The sequence below is a fragment of the Tursiops truncatus genome, chromosome 13 (genome assembly GCF_011762595.2).
Source record: "Tursiops truncatus isolate mTurTru1 chromosome 13, mTurTru1.mat.Y, whole genome shotgun sequence".
Taxonomy (NCBI): domain Eukaryota; kingdom Metazoa; phylum Chordata; class Mammalia; order Artiodactyla; family Delphinidae; genus Tursiops; species Tursiops truncatus.
This window is the reverse complement of record NC_047046.1, coordinates 31,587,662-31,606,443: the sequence shown is the minus strand read 5'-3', so window position 1 is coordinate 31,606,443 and position 18,782 is coordinate 31,587,662. Positions and strand designations below refer to the sequence as shown.

General features: G+C 43.0%; 1 protein-coding gene and 1 long non-coding RNA gene across 10 annotated transcripts in view; one reads left to right on the top strand and one right to left on the bottom strand.

The window, feature by feature from the left end:
- The window catches only part of ARHGAP28 (Rho GTPase activating protein 28), a 149,659-nt gene extending 144,024 nt beyond the window's left edge, over window positions 1–5,635 (top strand). For 4 of the 7 annotated variants that reach the window (XM_033837581.2, XM_019920803.3, XM_073790541.1 and 1 more), the window contains one exon: window positions 1,973–5,635. In XM_033837581.2, coding sequence (XP_033693472.1) covers window positions 1,973–2,067 — 95 coding nt within the window. In that variant the 3' untranslated portion in view covers window positions 2,068–5,635. The remainder of the gene's footprint in view (window positions 1–1,972) is intronic. The other 3 variants (XR_012325323.1, XR_012325322.1, XM_073790537.1) reach the window with 3 other exon arrangements.
- Window positions 5,636–7,423: 1,788 nt separating this feature from the next.
- Window positions 7,424–12,680, bottom strand: LOC141276177 (uncharacterized). 3 transcript variants are annotated; one of them, XR_012325325.1, is made up of 4 exons: window positions 12,404–12,680; window positions 11,869–11,929; window positions 11,259–11,637; window positions 7,424–9,163 (listed from the first exon to the last, which is right to left on the bottom strand). It is a non-coding gene; the product is annotated as an uncharacterized lncRNA (long non-coding RNA). The 3 variants fall into 3 exon arrangements; XR_012325326.1 differs by having other exon boundaries at window positions 12,426–12,680; XR_012325327.1 differs by lacking the exon at window positions 11,259–11,637.
- Between the last annotated feature and the right edge of the window lie 6,102 nt (window positions 12,681–18,782).

Here is an 18,782-nt window from a genome sequence, read left to right as displayed (position 1 = left end):
CAAAATCACTGTGTCAGATTTTTTAATTCTCACATAAGAACAGTATGACTTTCCGAAAATATTTTCAAAATTTAAATGTAAATAGTTTAGTCGATGTGGAGTAGATTTTTGCGTCTTTTAAATGTGACTCTGAAAGTTGGAGATTCTGGAGATTCATGCAAACGAAAGGAGAAATTGTGGCACTTTCATCATCTCGACATCCTTTGTGTTGAACTTCCTGCTCAACTCTCAGTCCAGATTCATTCTTCCTATTCCCCTGAAGGGGGACAGAAAGGAGTAAAAAGAAAATTCTGTCCACGTGCCTCTGTGTCCTTACCTTCCTCTTGCCCCCCTTCACAGTTGGGACGAAATACCCGTGCTCCTGTTTAGGGCGGCGCCTCCCTCCTGTGGACGAGGGCTTGGTCAGTCTCCCATCCTCTCCTCTGTCATCAGCTTTTCCCTCCCAACCACACCATTTCTCTCTGCATAAACAGTTTTGTAATTTTTCTCATCTCCACAAAACTCTCTCTTGACCCCCTTCAAGTCTACTCCCATTTCTCTGCTCCACTTATAGCAAAAACTCCTTGGATCATTTGTGTATATACTCCAGTTTCTTCCTCTCCTTCTCTCTTGAAGGCACTACAGTCAAGCTTTACCCCTCAACACTTCAGAATTGCTCTTTGGTCGAGGTCACCGGAGGACTCTTTTGTTGTGAAATCCAGTGCTTCATTTTGTTTTTACAACTGCCTGGGTTGATCTTTCCCTTCTTTAAGAAAACACTCTCTTCACCTGGTTTCAAGGACCCCCTAAGCTCCTGGCTTTCCCCCCACTTCACAGGCTGCTCCTTCTGAGTCTCTTCGGCCTGTTACTTCTCACCCTCTCAACCTCGGAGCACTGGAACTTCTGTCTGCACTTACCTGCCATGGTGAACTTAGTGCACCTCATTGCTCTGAAGGCACCTGGATGCTGCCATCTCTCAACATCATGTGCAGACTCCCCTGGACACCAGCTTTCATATCCAGTCCCCAGCACATCTTGCCCTGGGCCTTCACATCCGCTTTGACTTTTGCCCTGGATGCTTTCCATTGGATGGTTCCCTCCTCACTCCCTTACCTCTGTCAGGTGTTGGCCGCTGTATCAGCTTCTCAGTGAGACCTTCCTGGATTGGACCCTCTTTCTGCGCCTTCTCCAATTTCTTGTTCTCTCATGTTCTTATCACCATCAGACTTACTTTCTATCATACTTGCTTATTTGCTAGTTGCCTTTTACCACTTTTAGAACGTAAGCACCCCGAGGGCAAGTATTTTTGACTGTCTGATGCATTGCTGTAGCCTCAGCCTGTACAATAGTGCCTGGCACGTAATAACTCAAGAAATATTTGAGAAATGAATGAATGAATCAGGCAAGCAATTAAATATTGCTACTTTTGTTTGAGACTTTAGTATACATTTCAAACACACTGTACATAAGAATTTTCAAATGTATTTGCCCCCATGGAATGATCTTTTTGTTGTTATCAATTCCAGATCTCCTGCCCACAGGAAAAATGAAATGACCTTCCCTAAAATGAACTTGATATTAGTGTCTAGTCCTGGTCAAGTTTCTATCAATAAAACCGTTAGAGGATATGTATTGTCATCTAAATGATCATTAGTGCTCATTATCATATAAATGAATTGATACCTGAAACAGGTTCTTGTCATATTTTTCTAATTGATGTAGTGAGTCTAGGGAACAATTTGCTTGTGATTAGCGTGTCTGTTTGCTCCGCAGTGTCACATGGGATTTATTTGAAGTACTTCATAGTCAGAAGCAAAGAAAAGAGGGGAGGAAGGCTGGCTTTGCTAGGAAACTTTAAAATGTATTCATTTTTGGCTGAGGGAACTATACTGGCCTTATTTGAGCCTTGCAAACACACATACATGCACACATGCACACACACGCACGGAAGTGTGCACTTTTGAAAACATACTCTGATTTTTCTTTCTTTTAGGACAGCACTGCTTGGATCCAGAGGCTTATATATTGGATGTATATCATGTAAATCCCCAGGCAGAATGGGTGATTAAACCCCAATCAAGTGTTTGAAATACCCCCCAAGATGGCAGCTATCGTGCATTACCTGCCAAGAAGTCCTACATTTGGTAGGGAAAAAACAAGACTGCTTTTGACATGTTTGTTCCTAGAACCCTCTTGGTGTTTCTCAGCCCAACTGGTGTCTCCCACTGGTGTCAACACGAATTGTGGAAGAGGAACTGGTTGACCATTTGAGCTGAAGCTTTCTCATGATGGTTCTTTGATAAGAGTGAAGTAAAGAGGATGTGATCCTTCCAGAAGAAAGGCCAATATAGAATATGGAACTCTAATCGTTTCTAATACTTTGACTTCACAGCAGAAATGAATTTGGTCCTCTACCTGGGGATAAGAAGCACTTCTTGATGTAGCAAATGCTACCAAACACGAGAGGTGGAAAAGACTTTTTTTTATATACTTATGTTATATATATATAGACATTTTTGAACAAGGATGCCAGAAATAACAAAAATTTCTGCTCTGAAAAATAATTTAGATCTACTTACCAAAGAGAATCAGTTTCCAGAGTCACACAAACAATGTTTATGCTCTGACTTGCTTCTGAATTGGAGGAGGAGAACCTTCTATTTAAAAACCACTGTGTTGTTATGTATGCTGTACTGTATTGTGGCTGTCTGCATTCTGGTGCAAATGAACGTTTCCCTATCTTGGGCTGTTGAAAACTGACATTCTTAAAGCTTGTTCTCTTATGAGCACAGGTCCCCATAGTTAAGGTTAGGTTGAAAAGGGCTGTTCCTGTGCGTCCATAACCTTTGGTGTAGTCAACGGTCACAGGGCCCCTATTTCCTCATCGTGAATATGGTGCTCAGTGAATAGCTTTCCATGTGCCAGGCACAGATTTCCTTTCCTCATCAAACATATCATTTTTTATATTTCACAGCTGTAGAGAATCACTTCTGCAGCCCCAGTTTTAAACTGCAGAACTGCCTTTGTCCAACTGCTCTTTCTTCAAGAGTGCTGAAAAATACTGTTATATCCAGATTTTGTATGCTGTAAAAACAGGTTTTGTTTCTGTTCATCAATCATAGACTTGGCCAAGCACTGTGGATTAGCATCAGGCTTTAAAATCAGATGAATGTTTGGTGAGCTGAAAACTGCCTCGCTATCAAGATCCCACGGAGCCATTTTCCAGACCTGCAGTTGGTGAGAAAGCACAATTCATGATTCTAATTGAGAGCAAATCTGAAATTTGCTGGGGGGTTGGACAGCCCTGCCTTTCATTTGGAGACTGCAGTATAGTCGTTCTAGAGTTGGTTAGAAATGGGGACAGAGGTCTCATTTATCCCATGTATGTGCTTTGGATTAGAATCTACTAATTAGATTGAGATTTTGATGAATTTACACCAGTTTTAATGAGATTTAACGCCCAAATGACTCTCTCTTGCAAATCAAACAATAGACAAAGTTGCTCACCAATGCAGAATACATTTAATCTACTTACCAAGTCTCAAAACAAAATGTGATAATAATTTAAGCCTATAGTATAGAAGAAATCTTTTACATGCTCATTATGCCTTGATATCTATAAAAACATAATTTATATTCAACATGTAGATAATTGCATTTCTGGCCATTAGAATTTTGTTATATTTTTATAGAAAACTCAAATATCCATTCATTTTATTTGCTTATTTGAGAATTTTTTATTTCCTTTGCCTGAAAACCCATTAGAAGATAAACATGTGTTCTGTTGGTTCATATTTATTCCTACATTTCATCAGTTTTCAATGTATGGCTAATTGACGGCATGTGAGTTTACATAATGAACTTTGAGGGTCTGAGAAAATGCCGTTATCATTTTTGCAGTTCAAACAACAGGAGTAAACATTTTACTTCATGTAGTTGCTAAGGTCCAAGACATAAGATGGCTGTAATTTATGCCCACATACATGGAAGAAATTCTTCAAATTAGCTGCCTTACACTTCTGTGTATGTATTAAAACAATGACTGATTTTTCTCACTGAATTTCCTATCATTTAGAATATATTCTGATGTGTTTAGAAAATTCACAGATCTATCCATTTAATTTTTTATTTGGGAATTTTTTTTATTTCTTTTGACTGAAAACACATTAGGACAGATGCATAAGTTCTAAAGGTTTTAAGATTTACTTCATTAGTCATTAGTTTTAAATAAATGGCTAACAGATGACAGATTAAAAAAAACTAAGTTTCTGAATTTCTTATCCACTTTTATGTGGTTTTAGATGTCAAAGGCTTAGCCCAGTCAATAATTTTAATCACTTCAGTGCATCCAAGGTTGTGTGACAACTTTCAAATAACTATATGATATGGAAGCCCACGTCAATACCAATATCATTGGATATAACCTGAATTTTTAGTCATCAAGTTAACAAACTGATTAGAGAAGAATTTCCAGTAGACACACAAACTAATTTTTGTGTGGTTAAAGAAGTTCTTTTTACTAATTTTTACTTTTCTTTTTTTTACTAATCTTATTCTTAATGAATAATTTTATTCTTAATGAATAAACAAACCCCTACAATTAAAACTCAAAATTGCTGGTCACCTAAGTGTTGAAAAAACTGTCTTTGCCTTATGAAGAGTTGTTTTTTAAAATAGTTACAGTAATCTGTAACAGTGAATAGTGTAAAAGCAAACATGAATAGTATATCTGCAATCAAAAGAAGAGTCAGATACTGGGCTTCTAAATTCTTTTCTTGATAGCTTCCCACCTCATCTCTTCCCAAGCGCTCTTGGTGTACAGTTAGGAAAATTATATCTACGAAAACATTAGAGAAAGTTAACGTTTTAGGAACAATTATTCAGAAAAAAAACCCCTAGAACAGGCTCATTCTTTCCTCCATTCTACAAAAGAAGATCCCTTTGCTAAACAGCTCACTTGGGGATATGATTCTTGGAGTCATTGAACAATGAGTTTAGTGAGTTCAAGGAGTGACCTTTGAAAAAACTGGAATATTAATCTCTTTACAATGTATATACAATATAAACTACCTCACTTGTCTTTCTTGGGAGAAAAAAATAACAGACGTTAACAATTTTTGTTACAAACTGTTCCTGAATCTTATTATTTAAGTCCCTTCAGTTAGCTTTCAGTGTACATTTAATAATATACATTTAATGATGTAAAATATTGTTAGCAAAAGCTTTAAAACCAAATACTCTGTAACTATGATGTGTGGTGTAGACGCTGAGAGAATCCGTGTCCCTTAGTCATTGTCTTGTGTGTTTAACTGTGCTGAATCACAGGTTTTCAAATGTAGAAATTCACTTCATCTTCTTTCATGCATTTTCAACCGCTTTCCCCACATTGCACTTGACTAAAAGTAGCGTGAGATTAAACTTCTATCAAGCATATTTCAACTGTTTTTCATAAATGTATCACATGTCTGAAAGGAATATATATTACAGGATTGAATAGTTTCTGTTTTCTGACAGGCACTTTCAACTGTTTTTTTTTTTCCATAAATATGTCACTTAATAAAAAATAATATTACATGGATTAAAATGTTTCTTTCAAACATTTTCAACAGTTGTACACACACACACACACACACACACACACACACACACACACACACCTTAATTTAAAAATAACATCTTTTCTTTTAGGCATTTTCCAACTTTTCTAAAACTATGTGCTTTGATTGAAAAATCATGTTGTCACTAGGTTGCCAATTTTTTATGTTGTCTCCCATCTCAAAAGTTAATGTTCTTTCATCCCATCAGTTTCATTGTTAAGTATATGTATGTTGCATTTTATCCATAAAAATAAAGAGGAAAAAACTAAAAACATTATCATGAGAATTCTTATATTCAACTAGTCTGAGGTTACCATGGTGCTGGTGAAAGAAAAGGAGCTTTAAATTCAAAAGGTTTGTGTCTGAGCCCAGTTTCTGTCACCTACTAGCCAGATGGTGGTCTTGTGCAAAAATCACGAGGCACTAAGGTAATGGTGGATGTTTGTGCAAAAACTATTTACTAAACTTGTTTGAGTGCTTTTTAATCTGCGCTTAAAAAAAAAAAAAGAATCTTTTCAATAGATACAGAAAAGACATTTGGCAAATTCAGTACTCATTCATGATTTTTTTACACTCAACATTTTACTGTATACCAAAGCAAGGAAAAGAAATAATAAAAGGCATAAAGATTAGAAAAGAAGAAATAAAATAGTCTCCATTTGCAAATAATATGATTATTTATGTACAAAAGCCTAAGGTATCTTCAACTATTAGAACTAATAAGATAATTTAGCAAGGTCATGGAATACAAGATTATTATATAAAAATAAGTAGTATTTTTTATGCTAGCAGCAAGCCATTGGAAAATAAATTTTTAAAGCTTCCATTTAGAATAGCATCAAAACACAAAAAAATACTTGTGAGTGCATTTAACAAAATATATGCAAAACATGTATACTGAAAACTACTACTATACTAAAAGCAAAATATTTGTGGTAGAAATGAAAGTAGCTGAGTAAATATATAGATACAGTATGTTTCTAGATGGGAAGAGGTGGGTGGAAGAGAATTGGCAAGATGTCAGTTCTCCACAAATATATCTGTAGATTCAGTGCGATCCCACTGAACCTGGGCCCCCTGTATTGGGAGTGCGGAGTCTTATCCACTGCACCACCAGGGAAGTCCCTCTACCCCTGGCTCTTGACTGTGGAGTGGGTGCTCTCCTCTGCTGGGCATCCTGGAAGCTTTTCACCCTGCTTGAGCCCAGTTGCAACCTCTTCCACTACATCAATTTGGAATCCTGTTGGCTGTAACAAGTGATGAAGTACATTAGCTCAATTCCAAAGATCTCTGCAAAATGGGGTTTGACAGCAAAGCATATGAGCAGATGGAAAAGACTCAGGAGTTCCCAGGGATGCTGGGGGCTTCCACAGACCTGCTTCTCTTATCATCCCAGCAGTAAATGACACCTTTCCTGACAGGCCAGACAGAAGTTGGGAGCAGGTGGAGGGCAGTCACCAAAGGTTCATCTGAGTTTTATCAACTAACAATCACATGCTGACTCCTACAGAGTGTCATCTTGTTTGTGAACTTTTATGCTCTAACACTTCATTCTCAACTGTTGCTCTGCATTTGTGTAACATTTTTATTACTGCACAGCAGCACAGCCCTTAGCTCCATGTCTTTAGATGACAGATTGGGAACAGGCTTTTCTACCATGTGGCCCTCACTATGTCACACTGCAATGGGGCAGTAAAAAGTTAGCCATAGAAGGAAATAATTGATAAATTGGATCCACAAAATTTTAAGAAACTGAAAACATAGATTTATTGAAAAATATATAACACACTGGAGAATAAAAAAGGGAGTCTGGGGTGCAATTGTAATTGGTCATATTTTTTCTATAATCGAGGAATTCAACTAACCAGCATTTTATTGAGGATTTTCACATCTAGGTCCAAAAGTAAAATTGATCTATAATTGTCTTACAATTCCCTTACCTTGTTTTGGAGCCAGGGTTGTACCAGACTTGTTGAATGGGTAGAGTAGCTTTCCTGTTTTTGTCCTCGGCTTTGCAACAGTGTGTGAGGGGTTTCAAGGAGGACTGGGAGGGAGGGGTTGCAAAAGGGCAGGAGGAAACTTCGGGGGTGATGGGTATGTTCATTATGCTGAATGTGGTGATGGTCGCAGGGATGGATACATTCGCTCAAAGTCATCAAACTGTACACCTTTAAGTATGTGCTGTCAAGTTTATTGTATGTCAGTTATTCCTCAGTAAAGCTGTAAAAGAAACCAACTGCACACACTTAGGCCTGGGCTCTGCGCTTGGGCCCCCAAACATGGTGCCCTGGACTCCCCTGTGACTGGACCCTGGAAAACGGCCAGGCTTCGCCCACCGCCATTGCCTGGAAAACAGCACCAGGCAGGACACCAGGGACAACATTTAGATCGTGAGACTGTCCAGAAGGACAGTCAAGAATATCTCCTGTGCAAAACAATGATTTCCATTGGAACAACTTCTGGAAAGAGACCGAATCTTCGCGTGCTCCTTTCCAGGAGTCGGGAGAGTCCGCAGTTCCTCCCGCCAATGACCTCAAGGTTGGTTTGGAGGGGAGCACGAAGTCTCCACGTTTCTTCAGCAGGTTTGACTGCCGTTGTTGGGCTTCCAGGGGCCATGTCACAGCCAACACTGGACAGTAGTGACAACAGAAATGACTTACAAAGGCTTCCAGATTCCTTGGACACACAGCCTGTTGGGACATGCGGGGGGAAACCAAGATGTTTTACTTCAGCCTTCCCCGGGGTTCCAGATGGATGTGTCGCTGGGCCAGTGTTCCTCTCAGGAGCACTAAGGATCTGAAGTCACAAACCCCACGTTCTTTAAGAAGGAATTACCAAAGCAGCCTTCACTAATTTACAGCGGGAATGAAGCAACACACAGGAGGACCCCTTATCTGATCTGCCTGCAATGGTGGAGGCATTAAAGGGGATAAACTGTGTTACATTTAATGCCTAGAGAGGGGCTGTTGGTCATTGCTATAATTCTTGAGATATTTCTTAGTCGGATAGTATCACTTGACAGATGTCTTACAACCATCAGGAAATAAAGGCAAAAACACAGTCTCCTTTCAGAATGACTTAGTGGTCAACGTGGTCTCCAGAGAAAACGGCCCCCAACCGCCAGGATAGCAGGCAGGAGATCAGGAGAGCTTGGGCCGCCTGGACAGACCTCAGGCCCCAAGAAGGCTAATTTCTCAAAAATGTTTCCCGGACAAAAATCAGCATTCATACATTGAGGCCTTTGAAAAGGCCTAAAGGTAGGAATAAAGGGAGTTTTCCCAGTTTGTGTTCTCCTACATCTCGACATGGGTAGAGTTGCTAGACAGAGCCTTGGCTTTCCACTCGGCGGAGGAGGACATTGCTGAGCCCAGCACGGCAGGGACCTCTGCAGCCCGTGTCTCTGAAACCAACAGGGAAGGTCCAGTGCTCACCTGGGCAGAGCAGGGCCTGCAGCTGCCCACACACATCGTGTGGATCATGCCCTCCAAATTGGACAGTTCATGGATTCCTCCACTGAGGGGACGTGGTTGCTGCTTCCTTGGGTGGGGAAGGAACCCTGTCCACCTTCCTTCAGTGAATCACAGCTCCTCAAGATGAAATGACAAAAGGCAATCATCCAAATAAGACATATCAGGGAACCAATGTGCCAAATGACATTCCCAGAAGCCTCCATCCTAGGCTAGCCCTCTCTCCCCTAACGCCCACCGCAATAGAGCTCTACCCGCCAGATGCATTAATATCGTTTCGTGAGGAAATGACACGCCTGCCTGCAAAAGAGCAAAGGCTTTCCGGAAAACCCATGGATTCAGCAAACTAACTCTCCGAACCCCACCTGGAGAAATCCCATCAACTCTTACCTTTACTGCAGGAATCCTTTCCAGCCTGTGTCAGCTACATCAAGCTCATCACCAGTTCTGAATAAACCCGTCACTGATGGCGACCAAGGACAGTTATCTGAGGTCTGTCAAATCCACAGAGAACTGAAGTCCCTGGTCACCACCTGAACCTGACCTCACAGCAAGGGGACAAGCTGCTACCAGGCCCTGCATGGTGGTCTGTGCATGAAGTGAGGGAACTTGTGAAGGAGGCCGCTCCTCAGACTGTGGCACTCCTGGAAGAGCTCTGCAGTGGACATGGAACTGTCGAAGGTTCCTGAGGGACTGATGTGATGATGCAATTCATGAGACTGAGGCTAGGGTAGCACGAATGCTGGTCCCCACATAAAGAGACATGACAGTCGACAAACTGTGAGTCCATCCAGACTGTATGTACTTCTCAGGTGCACGGATGCCTTCTTAATGTTCAAGTGTGTGTGCTGCCCCAAGCTGTCTTCCTTTAGCAGAAGACCACCCCCCCTAAAAATTGTAAGACTGACATTTAAAATCTACTTCTCTAAAAGCTTCTCAAGGTATTAGTATACACAAATTTGAGTTCTATATATCTTAATTTTAAAAATTGTACAGTTTACAGATATACTTTGTTCAGGAAAATGGAAAAGTTTTCTTGATTTAGGTAAATACATTTAGAACAGCTAAATCCCAAAGAGTAAAATATCAGGGATGAACATTTTCCATACGTAAGTCCACAAAAAAGTTTCCTTAGAAGAAAACTTGAAGAGGGAACTACATCGTGCTTTCTCAACCTGGCACTGTTGGTGTTTGGGTCCAGATCATTCTTGGCTGTGCAGGCTGTCCTGGGCATGGTAGGGTGTTAGCAGCACCCCTGGCCTCTCCCCACTAGATGCCAGAAGCCCCTCCCCTTTCTACTCAGTTGTGACAAGTAAAAATATTTCCAGACCAATGTCCCCTAGGGGGCAAAACTGCCTCTGGTTGAGAACCACTCAATTAGATGTACCTTCTCTTTCGTGAACATTCTCTCTGTGTGGTGCTATAATGCTCCATTCATGTACTATTTGTTTCCAGAAAGGGAAGAGCCATATAAAGCACTTCCTTTGCTGTTATTAGTTTATATCCTTTCTTTTTAAAAAAAGAAAAAGCTTGTAAGCTTTGGGGGAAAAAAAAAAAGAAAAAAACTTAGGTTTGCCTGAGTTCAGAGCCTCTGCCATGAGGCTGGAAAATCTAAAGACAGGTCATTGTACCCTAGTTTCTGGAAAGGCTGTAGGGGAGAAACATTTGCAAAGTATTTTTCATAAGAGGCATTGTGAGCAGCTATAACAATGAAAGCCCCAGATGCTATCAGATGAAGGGCTGGTCTTACAGATCAATCCTGTGAAACTCAAAAAGAGAGATGCAATTTCTATTTCAGAAAAAAAAAAAAAGTAATTTCGGTGTCTGGATATCTCATGGGTTTAATGACTGACTTTCAGGGCACTCAGGAACTTCAAGTACCAAACATGGGCTGCGGTCACACATGTCTGCCTTGAGTGTCCCACCCTCCTCCTCTGAGAACAGATGTGTGTTCCTGACATGCATTTGACATGTAACTTGAGATTCTGCTTCCACGTCTGCCAAGTTGGGGTCTGGGCTGGGAGCAGGGGAAGGACACCGGCTCTGAACTGTCAGACTCATGAAAAGGCATTGCATTATCAGCTCTGTAACAGTGAGGAGACCTCTCCACTCCATCAGCGAATACCTGGCAGTTGGTGATAGGTGTTTCTACTGTTTCTCAACTGCTCTGACACTGGGGTGAGGCGGGGGGACCCCATCCAGATTCAGCACCCACCTTGCCATTTACAATCTCTAATCCCATGGCATCCACTTTGGTGCTGCTGATGCCCAGGAGGACACCTCTGAGGAGGTACGAAACTCCACCATTCTCTGAGGAGGTACGAAACTCCAATGTAATGTTCACATCTGATTGCACTTTGTAGCCTTTTTTTTTTTTTTTTTTTTTTTTGTGGTACGCAGGCCTCTCACTGCTGTGGCCTCTCCCTTTGCGGAGCACAGGCTCCGGATGCACAGGCTCAGGGCCATGGCTCACGGGCCCAGCCGCTCCGCGGCATGTGGGATCCTCCCAGACCAGGGCACGAACCCGTGTCCTCCACATCAGCAGGCGGACTCTCAACCACTGCGCCACCAGGGAAGCCCTGTAGCCTCTTTGACTGAAAAACACAAGGAAGACCCCCAGTTGGGGGGAACAGTAGCATGTTCTTTTCTTAAGGAAAGAGGAAATACAGGCTTGGAGAATTAAATGATCAATTTAGAACCTTAAGCAGGGAGACGTCTCATTGCCAAAGCCATGCTCTTTTCACTGTCAAGCTCTGCCTGCCTGGCAAATGGTTGCGCAGTGCTAGGAATGGGGATGACCATTGTTCTGGTGGCTGCATCCTTACCTTCAATCAAGTTTAAACTGGCCTCCCTGTAGCTTCCATCTGTTGGGGCTGGCCTTGCTGTCTGAAGCAAGAGAATTAAAAAGGTAGATGACACCTCGAGTTTAGAGGAGACCGTGCCTACCCCCAAATCCACATTAATCGGGAGAGCTTCCCCAGGAGCAGCGGCAGCCCCGGGGCCCCCACTATTTTCAACTTGCCCTCAACTGAAGATCACAAACGGCCTCCTTTTGCTGCTCGCAACCTGTCCCCGCATTCCTGAGCCTTAGAGAATTCTCCTGTTAGAAGGTGCCCATCACGCCTCTAGCAACTGTCCCAGGTGAGCCTGGCCCGTTCCAGGGCTGCTTCACTAACGGCACACGCTCGCCTCCCCTCCTGAGTGGCTTAAGAGCACCAAGTCCACTCTGGATAAACAGAGTAATTTTACTCCGCTTTCTAATTTACGAAAAGAGATCATGAAATCACGATGTCCAGCTTCTCTGCAAATACCCTCTGGCTTTTGAGCAATCAATCACTGAGCATGACTAGGACAACGCACCGTTCCCAGCTTCTTTCCCCACCTCTCAGGCCTCGCAGGGTCCTTGCTTCTCGGAGCAGATGCTCTTTGCAGCGTGGGGTGGCCGCGGGTTTCTGCTTTCTACCGAGCTGGACAGCCTGGGTATGACTGACCCCGCCCCCGGGGCTGAGACCACACCACCAAACCGTCAACGGCCACCAACCGTCCTACCAAAGTCACAAAAGGCCGGGCAGTCACCTCTGCGCCCTCTAGCAACTTCCCTACTCCGCCCTCCGCCCCGGGGGCAGGTCGACTCCGCCCACTCTGCCAACCACCACGCCCACCGCCAGGCTGGTCCCATCCCTCTGTGCACCTTCCCACTTCCCCGACCCCGCCCCTCTGAAGAAGGCCAACCCCGCCCATCCCACCCCCATCGCCACGCCCACTACCAGGTCGGCCTCACTCCCCTCAAGCCCTGCTTGGAGCTCAGGCCACACCCTCTGACGTGGTAGCTGCGCGCGGCCTTCAGTTCCGGGGCGCACATCCTTTCCCGCCACGTCTAGCGCCCGCGGGCCTGACTGGCGTGATAGACGACGCTTTCCGCACTTCAGGGCGTAGCGCGCGCCTCACAACGCTAACCTGAAAGTTGAAGCTCTGAAGAACTTTGCCCCGGGTTTCCCGGTCTAAGGAGAGGAAAGGGCCCCAGAGAACCATGAAACTGCCCAAGCCGGCGGGGCCGAATATTCCATCAGGAGTCCAAGGCGGGCGAGGGCCGGGCCTCCGACGGAGAACGGCGGCTCCTGGGACTCCCGAGACCCGAGGCCGGGAGTGGCCCGTCCGAGGGGGCGGCTCGGCCGCGGAGGGGCCCAGGCCCCGGCCACTCCGGCCCGGTCCCCGCGCGGCCTCCGGCCGGTCCCCCCGCGTTTTCTCCTCCCGGTTATTTGCACCGTCCCTTCCGCGAGTAAATGACACCCACGGCCCCGTGACAGTGACCGGGAGGCGTGCACGCGCTGGACCCGGGCTGGGCCGGAGCTGCGGACCCGAGAGGCCGCCGGGGCTCGAGGCGGCGAGGCTTCCAGGTGAGACCCGGGGTCAGGGAACCAAACCCGGGCCGAGGCGGGGCTGCTCCGTGGGTGAGCGGGGGCCGCGCCCGGTAAGAGTCCGGTGCTGGTGGTGGGAGCTCAGGTTCGGCGTGGTCTAGCCGATGCGCCGGGGGACACGGTAGGGCGTCACCGACGCTGCCCCGGGTGGACGCTCATGGCTGCTGAGCAGAGAAGTGGTCCCGGAGAGGTGACCTTTAGAGTCACCCTGGCCTTCGCTGGTGACCTCAGTGCAGACCGTGTCAGGGGACCTTGGGGTGGACGCTGCATTGAGGAAAGAGGGAGAAAGGGAGGCGGGGGTGGAGACAGCCCTCTAAGAAGCTCAGACTTCTTAGGACGTGCTCCTCCACTCCCATATCTCAGCACCTCTGCGCCAGCTGTCCCTCCTGCCTAACAGCCTTCCAGTGCCACTCTAACCTCCTGCCCCGCAGCAGCAGACCCGTGCTTCATGCTCAGCCGTCAGACCTCAGCGTCTCCATCACGTCCTCAGAGAAGCTTTCTCTGGCCCCCCAGAGGACCAGGTTAGATCAGTCCTCCGAAGTCCCTTCAGGCTACTAGGACAAAAATGCCATAGCCCGGCTGGCTTATAAACGACATCAGTTTACTTCTCCTAGTTCTGGAGGTGGAAGTCAGATCGGGGTGCCAGCATGGTTTGTAATCATATAGTTTTGAGATTTCTTTTAAAAACTTGATATATATCTCATTCATCCTACACCCTACACACTGGATTGTAAACTCTGTGAGGATGGGAGCAAATACCTGTTTTGCTTACCGTTGGATTCCTAACATCTAACATGGCGGCTGGCGCGCGGTAGTTGCTCAATATATATTTATCGAGGAAGGAATGTTGTCTTTAACACCTTGGAAGTATAAGATTTTGTGGCTCCTTTCTTTTTTTCTGTTGTTCATTATCTACATTTGATCCCTGAGATCCATTTCTGTAATAAACAAAACTCCATCAGCATGACCTTGATTAATAATTTGGCCTAAAAATCCTCCCCTATAGATTACTTTTGGTCTAAGTCATCCAGGGAAAACTTCGTTTGTCAGGTCAGTGCTGCCATTCAGGAAGTAGGTAGCTGTTTCCAAAGGTTTTTAAAACAACATTCGGATTACTTGTGCCTCCTTGTTATTTATTAGGTGTGAAAAGTTTCATAAAGGATTTTGACACTGAGCCTCAGCTTCCTCCTCTGTAAGGTGAAGAACCTTACACTTACTCTGCCTGCTGCCGGGCATCAGTATGGTAACATGAGGTCATATACGTAAGAGCACTTTGAAAATTCTAGAACTCTTTCTAGAACCCTAAAACTCTAGAAACTTGAAGAAATATTTTTGTTATTCTTCCTTTTCAGTAATTGATCCAGGCCCCACTTCTCCAACCTTATGCGTTGTTTACAGCTCACATTACCCATATGGAAGAATGAAAACACACTTTTTTGCTATCCTCCCTTTAAAACTTTGGTTTCTTCTTAAAGACACTTGGTGTCTTCTGAAAGGTTTCTTAAAGGTACTTAGAGTTGCAAGTAATCCTTTTATCATCTGTGCAGGAGCTAAGCTCTCTAATGTTTTATCTGCATCTTACAGTAAATGTAATGCAAAGCACATTTTCTAGTTGCTGCTCAATGGCAAGAAAACAATTCATTTGTGGATTGGAATCTTTAGATATAAAATGTGCCATTCTTGACTATAGTATCTAAAAGCACATTAAACTTGAAGTATTTCTACAGAATGCAGACCAGTGCTCACCTAAGACAACCCATGAGAAGTCTTTCTAATCAGGCATAAATATTGCATAGATGGTCTCATTTACATGATATATGCAGTACCTATAAATTTGTCACAAGCCATACAGAAAAATCCATTTCATTACTTTATAATCTCCCTTAATCACTATAATCATACTTAGTATGGTAATTAAGAGCGAGGGAATAGGGAGAGGTATACAGGTATAAGCACCTCTATTCAGGTTTCACTCTGCTACCTACCAGTTGTATAAGTAAGTGCAAATTATTTAACTTCTGTAAATGTCTTAACCCAAGGCTGGGAGGATGAAGGTGGCCAGGTGGAAAGCGCTGCTGTCCTAGAGGAAATGGGGATAGGGGTATGGGATGGAAATCACCTGAGCAAGTTAGGAGGGGAGTTTGCTTGCACTAGTGTGGGCCAGGGTGAGTGGGGTAAGGGAAAAGGGAAAAGAAGGATCACTTTTTGGCTAAGCATTCAGCAGCAGGGAGAGACTGGAAGCAATAGGGATTAGACTGAGGCCTAGGCAAAACAGGTGACAGTATTTTCCTAACAAAAACATGAGAACTTGTGGACAAGTACAAAGGAACTTATGCGGATAGTGTTACTAAATATCTAATTTGAATAGTTGAAGAAAGTATGGTGTTTATGGTAGCCATACAATAGGAATGATCATTGGGGTGGGCTTGAAGAGATGGCCTTTCCTATCCCTTGGTGTCTGTCATCTTTTCCCCATTCCTGGAAATCAACAAATCTTATTTTCTTCCTTTCTCCATCTTTTCTCTCTTTCTAAACAAGCCTTAATAAGGAAATTAAGAATGTTTTTATTATTAGCTTTTATATCTTAAAGAGTGGGAGAATTGAATATTTTACATTTTTCTTCAAATGTCAACTAAGCTATTATTGTATAGACTCTCAAATGATATTTTCCCCTTTGATTGAAGTCCCCTCACTTCTTTCTAACAAAATGTAAACATCCTTTGTTACTGAGCAAGGGCTTACTGCCCAGTGTGAATGGAGGCCAATACTATTGCACCAGGCTTGAGGAAATAAGAGCTTTATTACTAGGTCCACCAGCAAGGAGAACAGGAGTCAGGGCTCAACTCTGTCTTCCTGATCTTGGGTTTGGTCAAACTTTTATGAGTTCGGGAGGACAAACTGGTATGCAATTTCTTGCAGTCAGATATATTGCATCAACTATTGTTTAACTTAACTACTTAAGATTGGTGAAAGGACAACCATTTAAAGATAAATAACAATGCAGTTAATAAGGAGTCCTTTGCAATGCAATAGATGCCCCAAGGTAAACCATGATTAATTGCCAGGTATATGTGATAAAATAATTCAGAAGTGGGCAAGAAAGGTTGAAGTGGGCTGGGAAGAATTCACATAAGAGGGGGAATTTAAGAATGTCACATGTAGAGAGATGAGAAGAATAAATTTTAGATGGAGAAGTATAACAGGCAAGAGTAATGAAGTGGGAATGAGCCAAAAGCAAAGATCCAATTTTGGCTGGGACAGAGAGCCCGGGAGGTAAGGAGTTTGGGATGGTCCTCTATAGACTGTAGGGGATGGAACTCTAAGAGGGTGGAATTTATCTTACAGAGCCCTTGAGAGGCAAGAGGGGGCATAGTGATATAGCAAAGGAGCCCTTTAGCAGTGCAAGCAGGCTGCATTGAGTAGACAGCCCCCTCAAGCTGGAAGAGACTGACACCAAGGTGGTAGGATAGATGAAGTCAGGAGGGCGTGACTTGGTCTGTTTTGTTCGTACCCCAGGACCAAGAATAGTGCCTCTCATATAGTTATTGCTGTATATGTATTTATTGAATGAGTGGAAAAAGACAAAAACTAGCAAATGGAAATAAAGTTGGGAATGCAAAACACATTTTGAAGGGAAAAGCAGTAACACTGGCTGACTCGTTGGATATGAGTATTAGCATTATCCTGACATTTCTAACAATGGGATAATTTATAACCTATTGAAAGAATAGTAGCACCAATAAAAATAGGGAAATCCAGAGATGAAATTAATTGTGTGGGCTAGAGGTGGGGAGGAAATAGGCATGTTTGGACAAGGTGAGTCTGAGGTGCTGGGTGACACATCCAAGTGGAAATGCCTCGTAGCAGCAGGAACTGGATTTTGAAGGACAAGTCAGGACTGTGAATATTGATTTTTTGAATCTTTTGGAATACTTTGCACCTCGGATATGTTTGAAACCTTATATGTAGATGAGGTCAAAGTTAAAGACAGGAGAAACAGAAAGACAAAGTCAATATTGGAAATTTGGGGAGCATCCACATTTAGGGGATTGGAAGTGAAATTTATTAACTTTATCTGAGAAAAACACACACTGAATGTCTGCAGAGTGTGAAGTCAAGCAAAATGGAATTTTAGTATTTAAAGACTATTTTGTACATGATTAAAAACATAATATTAATAGTGATAGTGATCGATGACCTGAAATGACTGAAATGAGTTCTCAATGATTTAAGATCAGACTGGTAAGAGAAAAAAATATATAACAAAAATCAAGAACCATGTTTTATTTTTTGTGGGGAAAGCATAGCATAGCAATAAATATTCTCTTAGCCAGCCTTATATTCACCTCCCCCGCTTCTAAGCCCACCCCTTCCCAAGCCCTCAATATTCATTCCCTGGCATATTCTCCTGTTTTCTGCATGGGCGTCTTAGACAGCTCTGAGAATTGTATTTAATTTTAAAAATTTCCTTCCAGAGTGTTTTGGGTCAGATCATATAAGCCTTCTGTCTTTTCTTACCTGCTATTTGTACAGGTTTAAAATGACTACCCTGAGGACTAGCCAGATCCTCAATCAATTAAAAATTCATTTCTCATCATTTCATAGACAGTAAGTTAATTGGAGAAATCTGAAACACATGGAAATTTGTAGTTAATACTGACATAAGCAGAGATTTCAATTACCTTGAATATTTCACTTAATGAGGAACTGCAAACCCCCCAGGTCCCTGGTCAGTCATGTAAAGTGATTGCAGGGACAGTGTCTTCCCTGCAAGAATGTTCAGTGTTATAAGCATGCTTTGATGTATCACATTCAAATGCCCTTGTGGAATTTAAATTGAGCCTGTTAATAGCCATAGGACTAAAGAGAGAGGATTTGTGTTGTCAACATTTTTTGTTTGTTTGTTTTTTGTTTTGTTTTTGTTTTGTTTTTATTTTAAATTAACTAATTTTTTTTTGCTTTACAATGGTGTGTTAGTTTCTGCTTTATAACAAAGTGAATCAGTTATACATATGTTCCCATATCTCTTCCCTCTTGTGTCTCCCTCCCTCCCACCCTCCCTATCCCACCCCTGCAGGCAGTCGCAAAGCACCAAGCTGATCTCCCTGTGCTATGCGGCTGCTTCCCACCAGCTATCTACCTTACCTTTGGTAGTGTATATATGTCCATGCCTCTCTCTTGCTTTGTCACAGCTTACCCTTCCCCCTCCCCATATCCTCAAGTCCATTCTCTAGTAGGTCTGTGTCTTTATTCCTGTTTTAACCCTAGGTTCTTCATGACATTTTTTTTCTTAAATTCCATATATATGTGTTAGCATATGG